Genomic DNA, 16,873 nt, shown 5'->3' on the forward strand with positions numbered 1-16,873 from the left:
GCTCTTAAGAAGAGGCAAAATTCACAGCAATAAAACCTCTGTGCAGACCTATGGGCTGTGAGTTGTAATGTTGGCTATCCCCCTGGGCATCCATTTGGGATCCAATGGCACAGTGGGACACAGTGCCACGTGTGCATGCTATGCGAATGCAGAGAGGGAGGAATACAAAGCAGGAGTCAGGTATGTGTCTCGTATTTTATCTGTAACACTTGACAGGTCTGTGTAGTATCGTGTGTTGAACTGCTTATCTGCTTCAGGACGGGATAACAATTTTCCTGTATCTGTAGCTTTATGTGCACTTAAACTGGAAGGAAATGTTTTTACTGAAAGTGAATCATTTCATTTTCATGAAATAAATACTTCAGTTGATTGAAAAGTCAAATTTTAAGGCATAAGGAACATTTTGGGTGTAGACCTTTTAAAGACGTTTAATTCTTGGTAGCATTTAATGACAATTTGTGGATTTCCAGCCTGCATATCCCATTGATAGAGTGGCAGATCAGTAGTTTACAGCAATAACATCTTGGATTATGCATATTTCAGAGTTGCTGTAAGAAGAAAGGAGATGCCAATGATTTCTTTTTTCCTACAGCTCGGAAACCATTGCAAGATGCTGGTACATACTGCTTTCTGGGTCTGTGCTCATGAAGGATTCCATGTTTTTACCACCTTGCAGGTATGTAAAGTTGTTATTTAAGGCAGGATCTCTCCAGTGTCAGAGGAGCTGAAGGAGAAATGCACACATGTACAATAGGAGGAACTAAAATAGCTGTTAACTAGGAGCTAAGGAGTGCAAGAGGAAGCTGAAATCTTTGAGCCATTTTATTTCCGCCAGTGCTTTTGATTCTGGGACACATGGGAAGTCCTTCTCCCCTTTGCTTCATCCCTGGTGCCACACACACATCGGTAGGGAAGGAGACGTGTTGTTGGACATGGGAATGGGAGAAGGAAGAGCACAGCCCACTTTGCGTGTTGTTCCAGTTACATCCCTGCGTTATCCAACCTCAGTGTAGACTTTAAAATACGATGCTTTTTTGCCTGTTTTTAAGTACAATGGGATAAACTAAAGTTACTTTCCCTGGTCTCGAATAGCTCATATGACACATCTTTAGTGGAGGGAGCTGCACAGTGACCAGTCACTTACAGGCTCTTTTCATATGAATCAGTGCCTTGGATAATGGTAATTAGCACAGTTTTAATTACATTGAAGCAATACTTCATGTTATGCATTATTGCCTTGTGCCCAACGAAATTCCTGATCATGAGTCAGTCTGAAAGGAGGTTTAAATACACAAGAAGGTCAAAGCCAGATTTGAATAATTGTCAGTCTGGAAGAACTGGGCAGACAGAGGAGCTCTGCAAAACAGGTAACAGTTAGCAAACGGGTTCTAGCTGGAAACTCAGTCCTTGGGTATGCTTTGTAACGCTTCTGCTCCCCACTTATGGCTTTTGAATTGTGACATTGTAATGCCAATCTCTATTTGTCCTCTGGAGCATTTGACAAACACTTTGTATTTAAAGAACTTCTGTCTATTTCAGGGCTTTTTGTTTGCTGGTTTGAATCTGTTTCATTTTGTAGTCAAAGTTCAGGATTTCATTATAAACTACCTGTCTAGCAACTTGTGCTTAATAACTGTATGAGACAGTGTTGTACAATGGACTGGTGGTGAGATACCTTCCATTTCTATAAATAAGGCTGGAAGGTAGTGATGCTTTACTGATTGTTTCCTGGTACCTTCCCAACAGTACTCCTGCTTCTGTCATCTGCCCCATGTTACCTTGACAGATAGAAGGAGATCATAAGTAGACAGGTGCAAACTCAGTAAGGTTAAGATGTAGGCTAAGCTCACCTTCCTTTGCATTCACTGTTTACCAGTTGGTAGTTTCAGAGTCAACAGAGCATCAGGGGAACCTCAATTTTCTTCTGCAGATCTTTTGGAAGTAGAGTGCAGATTCAAGCTTGGAAGAGGCGTAGCCCCATGGAAGCATAAGGATGTGGGCAGACACCGCTCTGTTAACTGTCTATATGTGTTTGAATGAGTAAGGGTGTGAGCTGTGGCTCCCTGTGCTTGAAAAGGGCTTTCTATTTGACTTGCATGGATTTGTATGTAAGCTATAACTCAGAAATTGGCTTAAAAATTGGAGGAGTAAAGCTTGCAGCCAGGTACAGTGAATCTGTTCAATATCCTGACACTGATGATCACGATGAGAAAAGCCCTATAAGATTTTTAAGGCAAGAAGCAGTCAGCAAGTCAGTAATATCAGGTACAGAGATGCCATAACCTTGATTACGGGTTGCTGCCTGGAGAATGGATTTGTCAATAGATTTGGCATAGTAAGAAAAGAGTTTGCTTCTTAACATGAAAGCAATGGCTGGCACAACCCAACAGGATTGACGGATTCTGTGGAAGGGGAATCATGTCAGCGAGTTAAGGAGTTTTTGTATTAACCTTGCTTGTTAATCAAGTTAATTCATGTGAACGGGATATTTGAAGGCGATTACTCACAGCGAGATTAGCCATAGGAGATATATAAAGGGCCTAGAGGAACTTCTGAAGCCAATTATGTGGATGACAGCCTCCTACAGCTGTGAGAATTGAACCTTGAAGGGAAAAATACAAAGTCTTGAAACATTCAGGATGTAGTTGCAGTAAAAACAAACACTTTTCTGAGCCCTTCCAAAACCTCAGAAGAGAAGAAAATAGGAGTCATTGTCCTCTTCAGGTAGTGCATTTATTGGCTAAAAACACTGATTTTGGTCGAAATGGACTCGTGGTTGCACTGTGCTATCTTTTCAATGACAGTTGTAGGTGCTTCAATGACTCAGTAAGTCATTTCCCTTTCTCTTCTTGGGTAAAAGGAGGCACAAATGCGAGGATCAAGGAAACTGTCATAATGAAAGAGGAACCCCAGCTCTGTGTTGCAAAGAGCAGCTCAGGTTGAAATGATTTTAGCTTGGCTTGTATTAATAGTTGTGAATAACAGTATAACAGAACTTAGATAACAGTATAATAAGAGCATAGATTGAAGACTTGCATTTTGCACAACTTTGGTTTCTTGCACTTTAGAAAACTTGACATTTTGCTGTCTGTAACTTCATTTTCAAACATATTCATACCTCACATACATCATCTAAAGCCCGATCAGTTTCACTTCTAAAATCTATACTGCTGTTTCCTGCAAGCTGCTCCGAGTCTGTGCCATTCACTGACAAAGCAAACCAGCAGCTCAGAGCTCCTGCATTCCCAGCTCCTGCCAGTAAGAGGTGTATTGGCTTTTCTCTCTCACTGATCCCGGATTCAACTTTGTTAAATAGTCCTTTCTTTATAAACCGTACTTGCTGTATCCAAGCTGTGTCCTGGTGCTTCTTTAGCTCTTCCTCTTCATTCTCATCTCCATCCCAACGCGAGTCCCAATGGCTGTGGTGTGGAATATTGCTTTTCTTCCTTAAGCTGCAGAGGTCTAAATACATACATGTGCCACCCTACTGCTGCCATACAGGAAGCACCATTTCTGACCAACTTGCACGTGCCAGTAAGGTTGTGAATGGTGATACCTGTTGGAACAATAGAGCCTTCCCTTTCTTGCTGTTTGTGTGACAAAGGTCTTAGGATGACACTCTGTGTACTGGCTTCACACGTGGAAGCTCTTGCAACTAATGCTGTAGATAATTCTTCTGCTTTCAAAAAGACAGCTTGAGGTTTTCATCCCTTGTACTTATCAAGACTGGTTGGATCTTTATACCCTGGATCAGAAGCCGTGGCTGCTCAGTGCCTTTGTGGCTCTCGGAGGTGCTGTTTTCTCTGGGTATTTCTGTAAGTGGTGGCTGTAACTTGTAGCGGTGCCTGACAGCCAGGAAGTAAACGAACAGCCTGGGAATGCTCCCAATAAATGTATTTTGTAAAGCTAATTAATTCAGATGGGGCTGGTGGTGTTGAAATTCTTCTGGCAGTGCTGGTGCTGCGATGAAAATACCCTGAGGAAAAGGGAGCGTGGATGGGAAGAAGCAACACAGTGGTGAGGAGGGACTGTGCATCCTGGTCTCCCCGAGTGCTTCTCCTTGTACTGGAGGTGCAGCCATTGAGTAAGGGCTGAGAAGATGTTGCAGACTAAAAGCATCTCTTTTGACATGGAACAATCTTCTAAGAAAGGTAAAAGAATGAAGAACGAGTGTACTTAATCTGTCATAACTAAATAACCGGATAAGCTTGTCCATCGTCCTGCTCCCCCAGTAATTTCCTTCAGTTCTTACAACAGCTGCCCTGCAGAAGTTTTATAGACTGCAAAGGATGCTGATTGCACCACAGAAATAGGTTTTCTTTATTGATTAAACTAAAAAAGTCCAAGAAATGTGAAATTGGAAGCAAAGGGCAATGTGCAGTTTGTATATAGCTAAAATACAATTTTACTGGGACTATCTAATAATACGGCCTGGAATAGCTGCAGAGCTTCACAGAAGGCGGTAGGTAAGATAAAGGCTTCCTCAAAGCATCATCGTGTTCAGCGTATAAAGTAATTAGAACAGACATGTTGTGCTTGCAGCCCATAAACCAAGTAGCATGTCATGCAGTCTCCAAAATCATTCCCAATTAAAACTTTCAGCAAGCTTAAGAGATAAACCTGCTCAATGTTGTTCCAGAGAGCTAATGTGAAAATGGGCTTGATGACTGATCATTAGTTGAAATTGGTATCATGCATTCAACCAGGGGGGTTGGAAGTGAATGATCTTTAAGGTCCCTTCCAACCCAAACCCTTCTGTGATCTTGTGGTTTCAGGTTGCCTTTAAACCCTGTTCTGATGGAGTTAAGTAGTGTTTTTACATTTAAGTTACTCAGGCCTTGCACAGCCTGTAGCATTGTGTAAACCCTGCCACCTGCACTTGCTGAAGCTTTTGCTCTGTGCTCGTGTAAGCGTTTATCCCCATCTCCTTACTCTGTTCTGCAAATCAGGGTGCCTGTGGGGCTGCTCAGGGGTCTGCAGTGCAGTGGGAGATGCTGCTCCATGGGCTCCTGATGGTTCTGTGCTGTGTCATTGCATCCCCAGTGAGGGACCCGTGAGGTTTCCCCTAGCCTAGTGTATCAGATGATGCTTAGTCTGAGAAATTAAGACCTCCGTGCAGATGCACAGAAAGCCGAGTTATTCCCATGAGGATTTCAGTGTCACTTACACTCATAGACCACCGTTCTGCACTCTCCATCCACAGTGAGTACGGCTGTTTCTCTGCCAGTTACGTGGCTGTATAGGTTTCCCCTCTTTGTTACTTCCCAGCCAATGACAAGGAATTTAAGGGTAAACTTACATTTTTGGAGGATTTAGATTAGGGTTTAATAATACTAATGGCTGCTCCAAGCCATCCATAATATACCTGTGTAGTACACTCAGCGGTAACTGGATTTTACAGCAGCTACACTGCAGTAGATATCCTGGCTGTTTGCTGGAGCAGCTGTTTGTTCAAGAGGTAATTTTGAGGAGAGGAAAAATGCTTTTCAGATGAAAGGTAAGTCCTGACTTGTGACAAATGCCCAACAAACAGCACATCCATTTCTTATACACTTTGTCTCTTCAGGCCAAGCTGTGCACTTGCATGCGAGATGTTTTGTGCATTGGAGAAAGCCAGCCAGGCTGCGGGATGCACGGGGTCACAATGGCAGAAAGTACAGTTTGTCTTCATGCTCCTAAAAGCAGCCTGAGAGGCAGGTTGAGAGACAAGAATATTCATAAGAGCAAAGGATCTGCAACAGATTGCAACCCATTTGTTTGTTACACTGATAAACGGAGGTATCAGTGTCCCAGCCCAGTCCCAGATGTAATACAGGACCGAGTATCACTGCGGATAGCTCTATTGACATTTCATCACCATTGCAGATAACTGCGTGTGTCATTGATACCAACTTTGTGATTCTGTAGCTCCTGGAAAAACACAGAGCAGCTCTTCAAGTGCCTGACATCTCGTCATCGAAGGCTTTGATGCATGAAATGTCTGAAAATACTGATTCAGGATGTGGTAGAATATTGTGGATTTGAAGATGTCTGCTAATGAGTGTTCAAACAAATAATAAGGCATTCTGTCACAGCCTCCATCTGTTTGTAGGCTGAAAGCTCTTCAGGACAGGCTGTGTGTTTACCTTGAAAGCATGTACTGTATTTTCAGTACTGCAGAATGAGAAACCATCACCAGCAATGAACAACTTCACGTATTGATCATGGAGAAATTCTCCGGTTCAGTCTGAGTGCTGTTCCTCACGTTTGTCAGCCTTGAAATTCCAGATGCGTTTCAGCACCAGATACTGGGGTTGCTTAACAGCTGGTGATGAAGCAATTTTAAACGTTTCTCTTTAGAAAGCTGTGTTTGTGTACATCCTATTTAAAGAACTCCTTTACTGTGTTAAAGATACATTATGGTGGAGGCTTTTCTAAGTAGCTTGCTTAGTTTTAATCAATTCTGATCCATCTCCCATGTCAGTAAAATCAAGTGCATACTCAGGTGCTTACATCTTAAAATGGGAAGGTTTTGGAGCTGGGGTCTGCAGTCACAGGGTTTTTTTCCCCTATATTAGCAAGTGATGCAGTGAAAAAGGGACAGATGAAGTGGCTGAAATGCCTGGTGCTGAGAACAGTGTTATTTGCAGTTCTGGGCTTTGACGTTTCAGCAGCTCTCATCTGCTCCTGTGGCCTGAACGCCCATTAGTGGTTGGTATGTGATGCCATGCCAGTTTGACTTACATTCCTGTCTCACATGATGCAATTGCTTAAGCATTTTTAATTAGAAATAGCAGTGAATCAGGAAGAAAACCAGGTTTCTTGCAAATGAAGCATCCATAAATCAAGGATAAACAAAGCTGCCTTTGGTATGTGGAGGACATTTTTTCCCTGTGACAGTGTTGTAAGCCAGGGAGCGAGTGTCTGAAAATTAATGATGCAGATGTAATAGATGAATATTAAGTGACAGGAGCTTACAATAAAATTATAAATCAGAAAAGTGTCATGTTGCTTTATGAAACATGACTTTCTTGGGCTTCCAACAGGGGGAAGCTATAGAATAATGATGTTAAATACAAGACCTTATTAAAATATGTGATTAAATGCACAGATTGAGCAAAGCTTTAATTGTTGGGTTGTTTAAAATCTTCATGGCTGTCCCTGTGGTAGTATGTCCTTTGATTGTTTTTGCTGTGTTGTAAATAGACCTTAATTTACATTAGTTTCATGTTTCCTCACACTTTCACTATTGGTTTAAATTCTTAATGGGATTGTTTTTCCTACTCTCTGCTTGAAAGCACCAAAGCTCAGTGAGGTTTTCCCACTTTTCTTTTGGATCTCATCATATATGCCATGAAGAGGAGCAACCTGGTCTAGTGGAAGGTGCCCCTGCCCATGGCAGGGGGGGTTGGAACTGAATGAGCTTTATGGTCCCTTCCAACCCAAGCCATTCTGTGGTTCTATGAAGCTTCAGATTATTCCAACAATGCAGTTATCAGTGTAATCCAGTTAGGGTAAAGCACTACATTTAACAGGAGCACAGCAGTTTAAACTTTCAAGTATTGATTGTGCTTATGGTCTACTGGAAAATCTGTGCCATGGAGTCACAAACAACAACTGCAGTTCTCATCCCATGCTACAGCAGGCCACAGCAACACAAGTAAGGGTGGTGAGGCACTGGAATGGGTTGCCGAGGGAGGCTGTGAATGCTCCATTCCTAGCAGTGTTCAAGGCCAGGTTGGACAGAGCCTTGGGTGCCGTGGTTTAGTGTGAGGTGTCTCTGCCCATGGCAGGGGGGTTGGAACTGGATGATCTTAAGGTCCTTTCCAACCCAAACTATTCTATGTTCCTAAGTTTCACGCAGAAACTGACATTTTCATGCATCTACAGTGAGCAAATCAGAGCTAACATTTCCATGCCTGCCTTCATGTTTTTTCCACCCGGCATGTGATGCAGGCATGACAGTATTGTGTATCTGCTAGGCACTGGAGAGAATGACCAAACTACTCCCACTAGTACAAGAATTAATTTGGTTCAGGAATGTCGCTTTTCATTTCAGCTCTGACTTTGAGGTGAAATGAAATTCCACATTATGATTTCTTAGCTGAAACCAAAGTGAAGATAACTTTACTAACATGTCATTTGCAACTGCAAAGAAACCCTGCCCAAGTTAAATTGTTCCAATTCTCTTCCATACGATAGAAAACTAAAGACAGGAGATTCCCCCCCCCTCCCCCCAAACAAAATTTTAAAGGAATTAGGTAAAACTGGAAGCTTCAGGTTTTGCAGCTTTTCATAACAAAAATAATCATTATTGCTTTATCACAATGCAGATGACTGATTGCTATATCCCCAGTGGTTAGGGAAAAGCTACAGTCGCATGCTGAAGGTCATTCAAGCACGGTATTTCCCTTGTATAACAACAATTTATCAAACTACTGGAGGCTGAGGGAGGTTTGCTTTCTGTTTGCTTTATTTTACATAAACACATCCCTGGAATTCAGCTGCTGTCAAGCTCCCCTCTGCTTATGTTGCAGCATTTGCTAATGAAGTAATGGCAGTAAACAGGAATGCCAGGAAAAGCACACCAACCGCTTGTAGCAAAGGTCAAGCTCTTGGCACTATCATTTCTGGTCCATCAAGCACTTTGCAACAACCAAACGCTCAGAAAAGGATTAGATTCCAAAGACAAACCCCACCCTTCCAAGGCTAAGGAATAAACTACTCATATTGACAAGTCAATAGGTCAAGTTTAATTATTTCCTGGTGCACATCATGGGATGTTTTATCGATTCTACCACAACAGAGCTCCCTCAAAAGAGGAGGCATCATAGAGGTTTTTGTCAGCCATAACCACCACCACACTTTGAAAACACCAGTCTTTAACATTCTTCTTAATGAACATCCCCAATGTCTTCTAGAAACATGGGGTTTAATTTCTTCATGACATAATCCATATTTTTCTCTCGAATGCACTCAAAGCTGAGCCAAAGAAGAGCACTCTGAAAGGTACATCCTGGCCTTGAACACTGCCAGGGATGGAGCAGCCACAGCTTCTCTGGGCACCCTGTGCCAGCGCCTCAGCACCCTCACAGGGAAGAGCTTCTGACTAAGAGCTCATCTCAGTCTCCCCTCTGGCAGGTTAAAGCCATTCACCTTGGCCTGTCCCTACAGGCCCTTGTCCCAAGCCCTTCTCCAGGTTTCCTGTAGCCCCTTTAGGCAGTGGAGCTGCTCTAAGGTCTCCCCAGGCCCTTCTTTGCTTGCACAGCTTCACAGTTCCATTGCTTAAGTTCCTTTCCTGAAAACACCCATATCCTACAGGAGCTGTTTTATGCTCCCCTATCACATAGTTTTAAATCATGAGTCCTCTCAATGTTCCCTAAAAAGTGGTGGTGTTTCAGTGCGTATTCGCTGTCGAGAGGACCATGTGTGTAATTCAGACATTTTGTGTGGCCGAAGTTCCTGATGTGCTTTCCAAACATAACCTTAGTGAAAACAGATGGAGCTGACCCACTTTTTGAGGATTTGGCTCCACACTTGTCTCAACCTCCTTCTAATTCACACATTAATCTCTGCTTTGAGTTAACTGATTATGCAGTTACTTCACCTGCTAATATGTGTTAAAACAGGATTGCTGTTGATGGTCTGAATTTGTAACAGCTACAACTACTGAACTGCTAATCCAGCTGCGATGCTGTTAATCAAGGAGGTTTTCTTTCTTTGGCATCTGCATGGGATCACTTTTGCTCAGTGAGCGGGGTGGGTCGAGCACATCTAACTCCAGCTAACAGCTCTGGAGTGAAGATAAACTTGCTTCCTATGATAAGCCAGGCATTTTCAATTCCAGGGGCTGCTGTAGTCACAAATGAAGTGATTTAAGAGGTTATTTGTCTGTAACACTCCCAGTACCCCACAGCAGTGTCTCTTTTTGCTGGTAGTTCCAGTACCAATACATCTGCTTGGATAATACCATGTCTAGATTGGATTTCCCTGTAGTCACTTCTGGTCTTTTGTGTTCTGATCAGCTGAAGCACATCAGATTGCTTTTAGTCTCTTTCTTTAATCACTGTATTAATGCCGCCCATCACATTTTGTTGCATTTGTGTGGTTTTCATGTTCCTTAAACAGAACCCATCACAGTGATAGGCTCCTTGTGGTGGCACAAGCAGCAGCGTAAAGGCAGAGGTCACAAATTAAAGCTTGGGTTTAGAGAAGAGGTTCTCTGTCCTCCTGTATGGGAGGATGGGGAGTTGAGGGAATGCTTATTAATGATGCTGTGTGCAAAGAAGTGCTTTGGAGTTCTTAGAATGTATGTATATTTGTTTTACCAAGGCTATGTAATGCTTAATTAAAATGTACTAATGTTTTCTTGTCGACACTGGAACACATTACGAGTAGGTTTGAGTATCTGCAAGTAATAATGACTTTACAAAAGAACATTCTTTATATTCAGGCTTTACATAGCAGGCAAGATGAGGGGTGCTGAGTAAATTAAAAAGAACATGATAATGGTACTGTCTAGTCACACTATTTCACATAGGAGTTTTTCATCAGTTTTTCTTTGTTTTTAAGGCTCTTGTAACATGCATCAGTGCCAATTGTTTTTATTACTGAAAAGGTAAAACAGGCTTTTGAGCTCATTTTTGTTTGCTTCTTTTCCACCCCACTCTAGTTTTGGCAAGCAGTCTGGAGGAAAGCGAGGATGCGAATGTATCATATTGGAGCCTTCAGAAATGATTGTGGTAAGACAGATATGTTGGGTTGTTTTTTTTCAGATGTATTTAAATCTATTGCTGGTTTCAGCATATTCTTTCTGGGTTATAGCAGAAAGCTTATTGTAAAGTGTTCTGTGAAATTGCAGCAGAATTGCCTTGATTTCAATTATACCTATGGCTGCTATCGTAACAGCAATAGCTATGTAAATTTAATCGAGATGGGTAAATGATGATGATGATTAGGTCATTCTTTCTGAAATTATGCTTACTTGAGTTTCAAAAGCCTATCAGTTATGGCTGAATTGAGCATTCTGGAGTCAGGCAACGATAGACTACTATCTGGAATGTTTTATTTGTACCCACAGCCCCTAGCATTGCTATTTACTGACACTGCTGGGTCCAGTAGGGACAGAAAGGCCCTCTTATTCCTAGTCCTTGCAGTTCTACAGAGCATGAAAGCTTTAAGGTAAGAGGAGAGGGAACAGAAGATTGCTTAGCCAAGCTTGAAGGATAAGGTTTTCAGCTTAGTTGACATCGACCTTTTCCATGTCCAGGTTCCTTGTGCTTCTTCACAACACTTCTAATACTGCCAAGTTCATACATGCTTACAGCTTGTAACTCAGCCCTTCCCAGGTTGGTGTACATGTGCTGTCAGCAGCTGGAATAATAGCACACACCAACCTTGCACCTTTTGCTGGGCAACATAGGAAGGTCTCCTTCAACCCTGATCTTCTGAGATGTTGCTAACGAAGCTTGAACAAAAACTGTTGAGAAGCCAATTGTCTGTTGAGCAGGCTTAGGTCTTCAAACTGCTGTTGATTCAGCTTCCATGTATCTAGGTACAGTAACACTAAAGCTAATACTTGATGATGTCTCTTGTGCATTGAGTAGGTGAATATTTAGCTTCTGTGAGAACTAACTTTCTGATAGCACACTAATAGCTGTGGATGGCAGGGAATAGCTGGGTATGTTGCTATTCTTTGTGCTGTTTTTGCTATGCAGCATCAGCCTGAGTCTGCTCATGGCTTAGCATCAGTAATGTGCTGTTTGCTGCAGCAGATGATTTAAGCTCTACCAGGTCATGAAGTAAGCATAGGTAAGAATGCAAGAAGCCTGCCTCAGTCCTCTGGAGTGAAACAGTTCATTTGTGTATTCCCAATTATCCAGCCTCTTCTCAAAGCTGGAGTTTTAGGGGAGGGATTTATGCCTTGAGGGGTGCCACAGGACTGCCTGTGTGATGATGTGTGCAGTTGCATCACTGAATGGCCTGGAAACTCTGGTTTGCCACTGCAGCCTCCTATTTTTGCCCCCCCTCTATGACAGGGGGTTGGAACTGGATGATGTTTGAGGTCTCCCAACCCAAACCAGTCTGTGATTCCTCCAAAACCCAAGCAGGAGGTGATGCTCCCACTGCAAGTGGTGGCTGCATTCGGAAGCATGCATGGGAAGCCTGTGGCTTTCCCCACTGTGCTGGCCGGTGACTCACTTGTGAGTGTGTTTGCAAGTTGTGTATTGAATGGGCAAAAGTATGTGATAATACTGAATTCTTGGGAAATACCTACATCCTTCTTTGGTCTTATCACCATTGTCATAATACAGGAAGGTGCAAATAAAAGAGCAGCTTCTGTGCAGCATTTGTGCCAGAGAGAAAGCTGCCTTATGAAGATATTTCATTAAGAAACTGATGAGTGTTTTCAGAGGAACACATTGGAGGAGCCAGTGTTGGCCATGACAGCGGTGTCGGATGCTGCTGAGTGTTTCTGGAGACAAACTCACTGCCCTCTCCATTTTAAACATCTATAACTGCAGTTAAATGCCAGTGTGGGTGTAGACACTTGAAGGAATCTTAAATCCTTTTGCGGAACTTACATTTTCTGTAGGAAAATGAGGGAATGAAAAGTGAAAGGTGTTTCTTCATTACTTTGATGTTCATGTTTTACAGGTAATTGTAGCTAAAGGTACTATTAATTGTCAGTTTTCTAGGTAGGACTTCAAATGGAGTGAGAAAAAAAGCATCAGCGTGGTGGCAGGCACCTTGCTAATGATCTGCACCAACACAAGGTGTACCCGAGTTTCATTTCCCTGAGTAATTCTTACTAATTGATCTTAATCCTTTTATTTTCTCTTTTTAATTTGCAACATACTAATGAGGTTACTTCATAATGAATATTTATCTTCAAGCAAAGGAATTAGCTACTTTAATGTAGTTAAAGAACCACAGTTCTCTGCTTTTTTTCCCTCCCCTCCTTTTCGTTTTTGAATGTAAATCAGTTTTGTAGCAAGAATCCTCTGGGAACTGACCCATTTTAAAGGCCATAAAATGTGGTCAACTTAAGTTAATGAGGATAACAGATAGTGTGTGAATGGGCATTGTAGCTCATATTTTTGGAGGCTGAGCAATCTATTGAAATAATAATAGGTCCATTTATCACTTAAGAAGATGGCCCAGAATTGCAGTGTATCTTGGTGTGTACTGAAGTGTCCTCTCTGTTGTTCCTTGGTGCTTGCATTTTCTTCTTCAGATCTAAGAGGAAGATTTCAGACGAGCAGCAAAATATTTGGAGGTGGAAAATATTCCATTGCTGGCAGGGACAGCAGAGTGAAATTGAGGGCAGGCCTGGAATCCTCCGGGATTCTTACCTGGCAGCAAGGGCTGTGCGTGAAGCTGGCTGTATGGAAGCATTCTGCTGCTGCCAGTGTTAATAGAACACCCTTGATTAGAAACCAAATAGTTATGATGCTAACTGGGACTTCTTTTTACATATGGAGGGGAGACTGAGCTGAGCTCTTAGGCAAAAGCTCTTCCCTGTGAGGGTGCTGAGGCGCTGGCACAGGGTGTCCAGAGAAGCTGTGGCTGCCCCATCCCTGGCAGTGTTCAAGGCCAGGTTGGACACAGGGGCTTGGAGCAAGCTGCTCCAGTGAACGGGTCCCTGCCTCTGGCAGGGTTTGAGCTGGAGGAGCTTCAACACAAACCAGTCTCTGATTCTGTGTAATTTGAGAGCAAATTTATTGCTAACTAAAATCTGTATTTTATGCTAGGGGAGGAAGAGCTTCTATATCCAGTGTCTTACCACTTTTTGGATGATATCAAATGGCCTGTTTAAAAGGATTGGTTTGTTTTTGCGTCTGCTTGTATGCCTGGTGTTTCTTTACATCCTGAACTTTCAGCAGCTCTGCTACTAGATAGAATCATAGATCTGCTCATTGTCCCATGCCTTTACAAACAGGTAGTAAAACTCTAGGGAAAAGTGTGGTTGTCCCTTGCTGGGGGAGCTTTGCTTTTCTGCTTTCTTTTTTTGACGACAGAGTGGTCTGAGATTCACTCTTCCTTTTTAACCATTGTAGCTTTAGCTTATATTGTCAATGTATGCTTTCCTCTAAGGAATTAAAAATAACCCACCAGGCAAGCCCAGCTGCTCACACCTTCCTCTGACCTCAGCCAGACTTAGCTGTTTGGAACAAGTGCTGGTGGAAAGAAGAGGTGATCTTGCTTTTGTGATGGTTCGGGTGTTTTGGTTACTTTCTTGTTCCTATTTGTTAGGTCTTTTTGGTTTCCATTCCTTTACACCTTTTGCATTATAAATTTGAGATCATTTACCCAAGTATGTCAATGAGGGCTGCATAAGGCCACATAGAGCTGCTTCTCTTGTTCCAGCACTAAAGCCGTATCTTTAGCATTCAAAGTGAAATTTGTACGTGTGTGGAATTAAAACCCATAAATCAGTGAGCACATTTGAAACTCCTTTGCAGTAAATGCATTGTAGAGAGCTCCTTGCCTGGCTGCAGCCTATTTGTGTGTCTGTGCTGCTTCCTGCTAGGAGATATTTTTCCAAAACATCAGAAGGAAATGGGAAAGGATGAGACTGCTTTTAATAGAAAAAAAAGGGGGAGGGGGAGATTGTAACTGGTGAGATAAAATGGTTTTATGTTGGCTTTTACTGATGAGATAAATTTACCTAATTTTTGATGGTGGGTCACACATAACATCTAACATCAAGATGCGAATCAAGTTCCCGTTATTTATTGCCGTCGCCTGGAAGCGATTACAAGCCCCTATGCCGTAAGTGAAGCGGCTTTTTCTAACAAGGTGGAATATTTCAAGTTGTTTGGCTGTGCCTAGTACCAGCAATAAGTTACACTTTTAAAAGTTACACCAATAAAAATAGGACATCATTCAGTGCCCTTACTGGGCTGCAAATACGCAAGGAAACGGTGACTTCTGCATTGAAGATACGCTTGAACTGAGCAGTGCTGAAGGCGCGCTGCATGGCGTGTGTGGGTGCAGGAGGGTTTCTGCTGGTGAGTGACATTGTTTAAAGGATACGTGGGGCTTTTTTGCTTTGAAAAAAAAAAAAAAGAACTGTTTCCTGGAAGGAAGCTGTGGCCTCCGGCTCATTGTAATAACGTAGTTCTGAGACACGCAGCACTGGTTCTCCGAAACGTCCTGAGCCGTTTGCTCGAGAACACTTTAACTGCTCTGAGCTTATGTTTGTTCCTTCCCCATGAACTTCCTACGGCTCCATCGGCTCTCGGTGATATGGAAGAACTGGATGTTTAACCAGGATCCTGAACATGTCTTTCAGGTGGAGAACTCCAAAGACAATGAGGAGAACATCTTGCAAAGAGAAGTCCCGCTCAGGCAGTCCCGCCGGAGGTTTAGGAAGATCAACCAGAGGGGCGAGCGTCAGACCATCACCGACAACGTGGATGCCAGCAGTTACCAGTCGGTGAGTCTGCTCTCCCTTGGCCAGCTTCCTTGGCATCATGTGTCTGCATAGTTGGCAGCTGTTTTATTGGGGAAAGATGGTGAAATGAAATAGTTTGTGCTTGGTGGGTTTGGGCACAGTCTTCTCTTGTTGGGGAGCCATAGGGTGCTCTGTGTTCAAACGCCAAAGGTGGAAGTGAAGATTCAGCCACCAGATAGAAAAGAGGTTTTTTGGTGTTGGGGTTTTCAGTTGAGCACTATAAATAATGTGTTGGCTGGACAAGAGAAATGGTTGGGTTTGGGTTGTGTTAGTTTTTTGTTCATTTTACCTGGAGTTCTTTTGGTAAGATGTGAGAATTGGTTTTCTTTTTTTCCTTAATAAATTTGAACTGTGGTTTGGAATTGAATCAATCACAAATGCAGTTGAATTCAGTATTAACAATATTTGCTCATGTTTACCTGCTTAAAAATAGTACCATGGTAATCCATGCATCAAACAAGTAACGGCAACTCACTTGCTAGTCTTCAACATCACAGACTCTGCAATCAGCCCTGTGTGAAGGCGCATACAGCTGTGGTTTCAGGGCTGCAAGGTTGCTCACATTGTTTTTCGCATATAAACTTCCTGCTTGGTAGCAGGATATATGCATGTGATCTTGACAAATTATTTTGTTGAAAATAATTGTTCTGGATACTGTGATTTGCTTTGAAAACCAAAGGTTAAACCCCAGCCCTAACGCTGGAAGTACACAAACCCTGAGCAGTTATCATGCATAGAAAAGAAAGAAATTCAGTTTCTCTGCTTTTTTGTCCCATCTTCCTTTTCGTCTCCCCAAAAGGTACAAAGCTTCTTAGTTGATACACTTCAAAATATATAGAATGGAATAGATATAAACTCAAAAGATTTCCTCTGCTTCAGGACAAACTGCTGTTTTACTGCATGTTGGTAGCTGTTGGACTGCAGGTGGTGATTCTAGACCAGATTCTCCCCAGCATTAGCATGTCTGCTTACAACACAAAGCAACCTCTACTCACAGAGGAGCACTTGTTGCTGTGACAGGAAGAGAATATGCTGCTTGAAGGCTAACCTTCTGCCACCTCAATTCAAGAACTGTCACATGGAGTGGATTTTATTGTTAGTAAGGTGTTGAATTAGTTATTGCTGAAATGAAATGTTGGATCCTCATATTTGGGGCAGTCGTGCATGAGGCTTTATTAGGAGTTAAATTCCAGTCTATGCATGACACAGTCTGTCTCTTTGGTGTTTGTGACAATAAATAAGTGCACAGAAAGTAATTCTTAGATTTCAGTGCTAAGAAAGGGAGAATCCCAGGAGCAGTGATGCTGATGGTACCTGTGCAACTTGCCTGTAGGGGCACGTGAGAAGGGACTTAGCATCTTCTGGTCTAAGAAAGACCAAGTTACATGCTGGAATGATTTCAAAGGTTGCCAGTTGTTGATGCAAGGAGTCAGT

At 42.5% G+C, this 16,873-nt stretch overlaps 1 protein-coding gene across 3 annotated transcripts in view; it reads left to right on the plus strand.

The window, feature by feature from the left end:
* Positions 1–16,873, plus strand: part of RAPGEF6 (Rap guanine nucleotide exchange factor 6) — a 118,298-nt gene that overhangs the window by 26,466 nt on the left and 74,959 nt on the right. For all 3 annotated transcript variants that reach the window (XM_031047344.2, XM_034066639.1, XM_034066638.1), the window contains exons 4-6: positions 593–676; positions 10,652–10,721; positions 15,278–15,421. In XM_031047344.2, coding sequence (XP_030903204.2) covers positions 593–676; positions 10,652–10,721; positions 15,278–15,421 — 298 coding nt within the window. The remainder of the gene's footprint in view (positions 1–592; positions 677–10,651; positions 10,722–15,277; positions 15,422–16,873) is intronic.

Source organism: Melopsittacus undulatus, chromosome 10, assembly GCF_012275295.1.
Source record: "Melopsittacus undulatus isolate bMelUnd1 chromosome 10, bMelUnd1.mat.Z, whole genome shotgun sequence".
Lineage (NCBI taxonomy): Eukaryota > Metazoa > Chordata > Aves > Psittaciformes > Psittaculidae > Melopsittacus > Melopsittacus undulatus.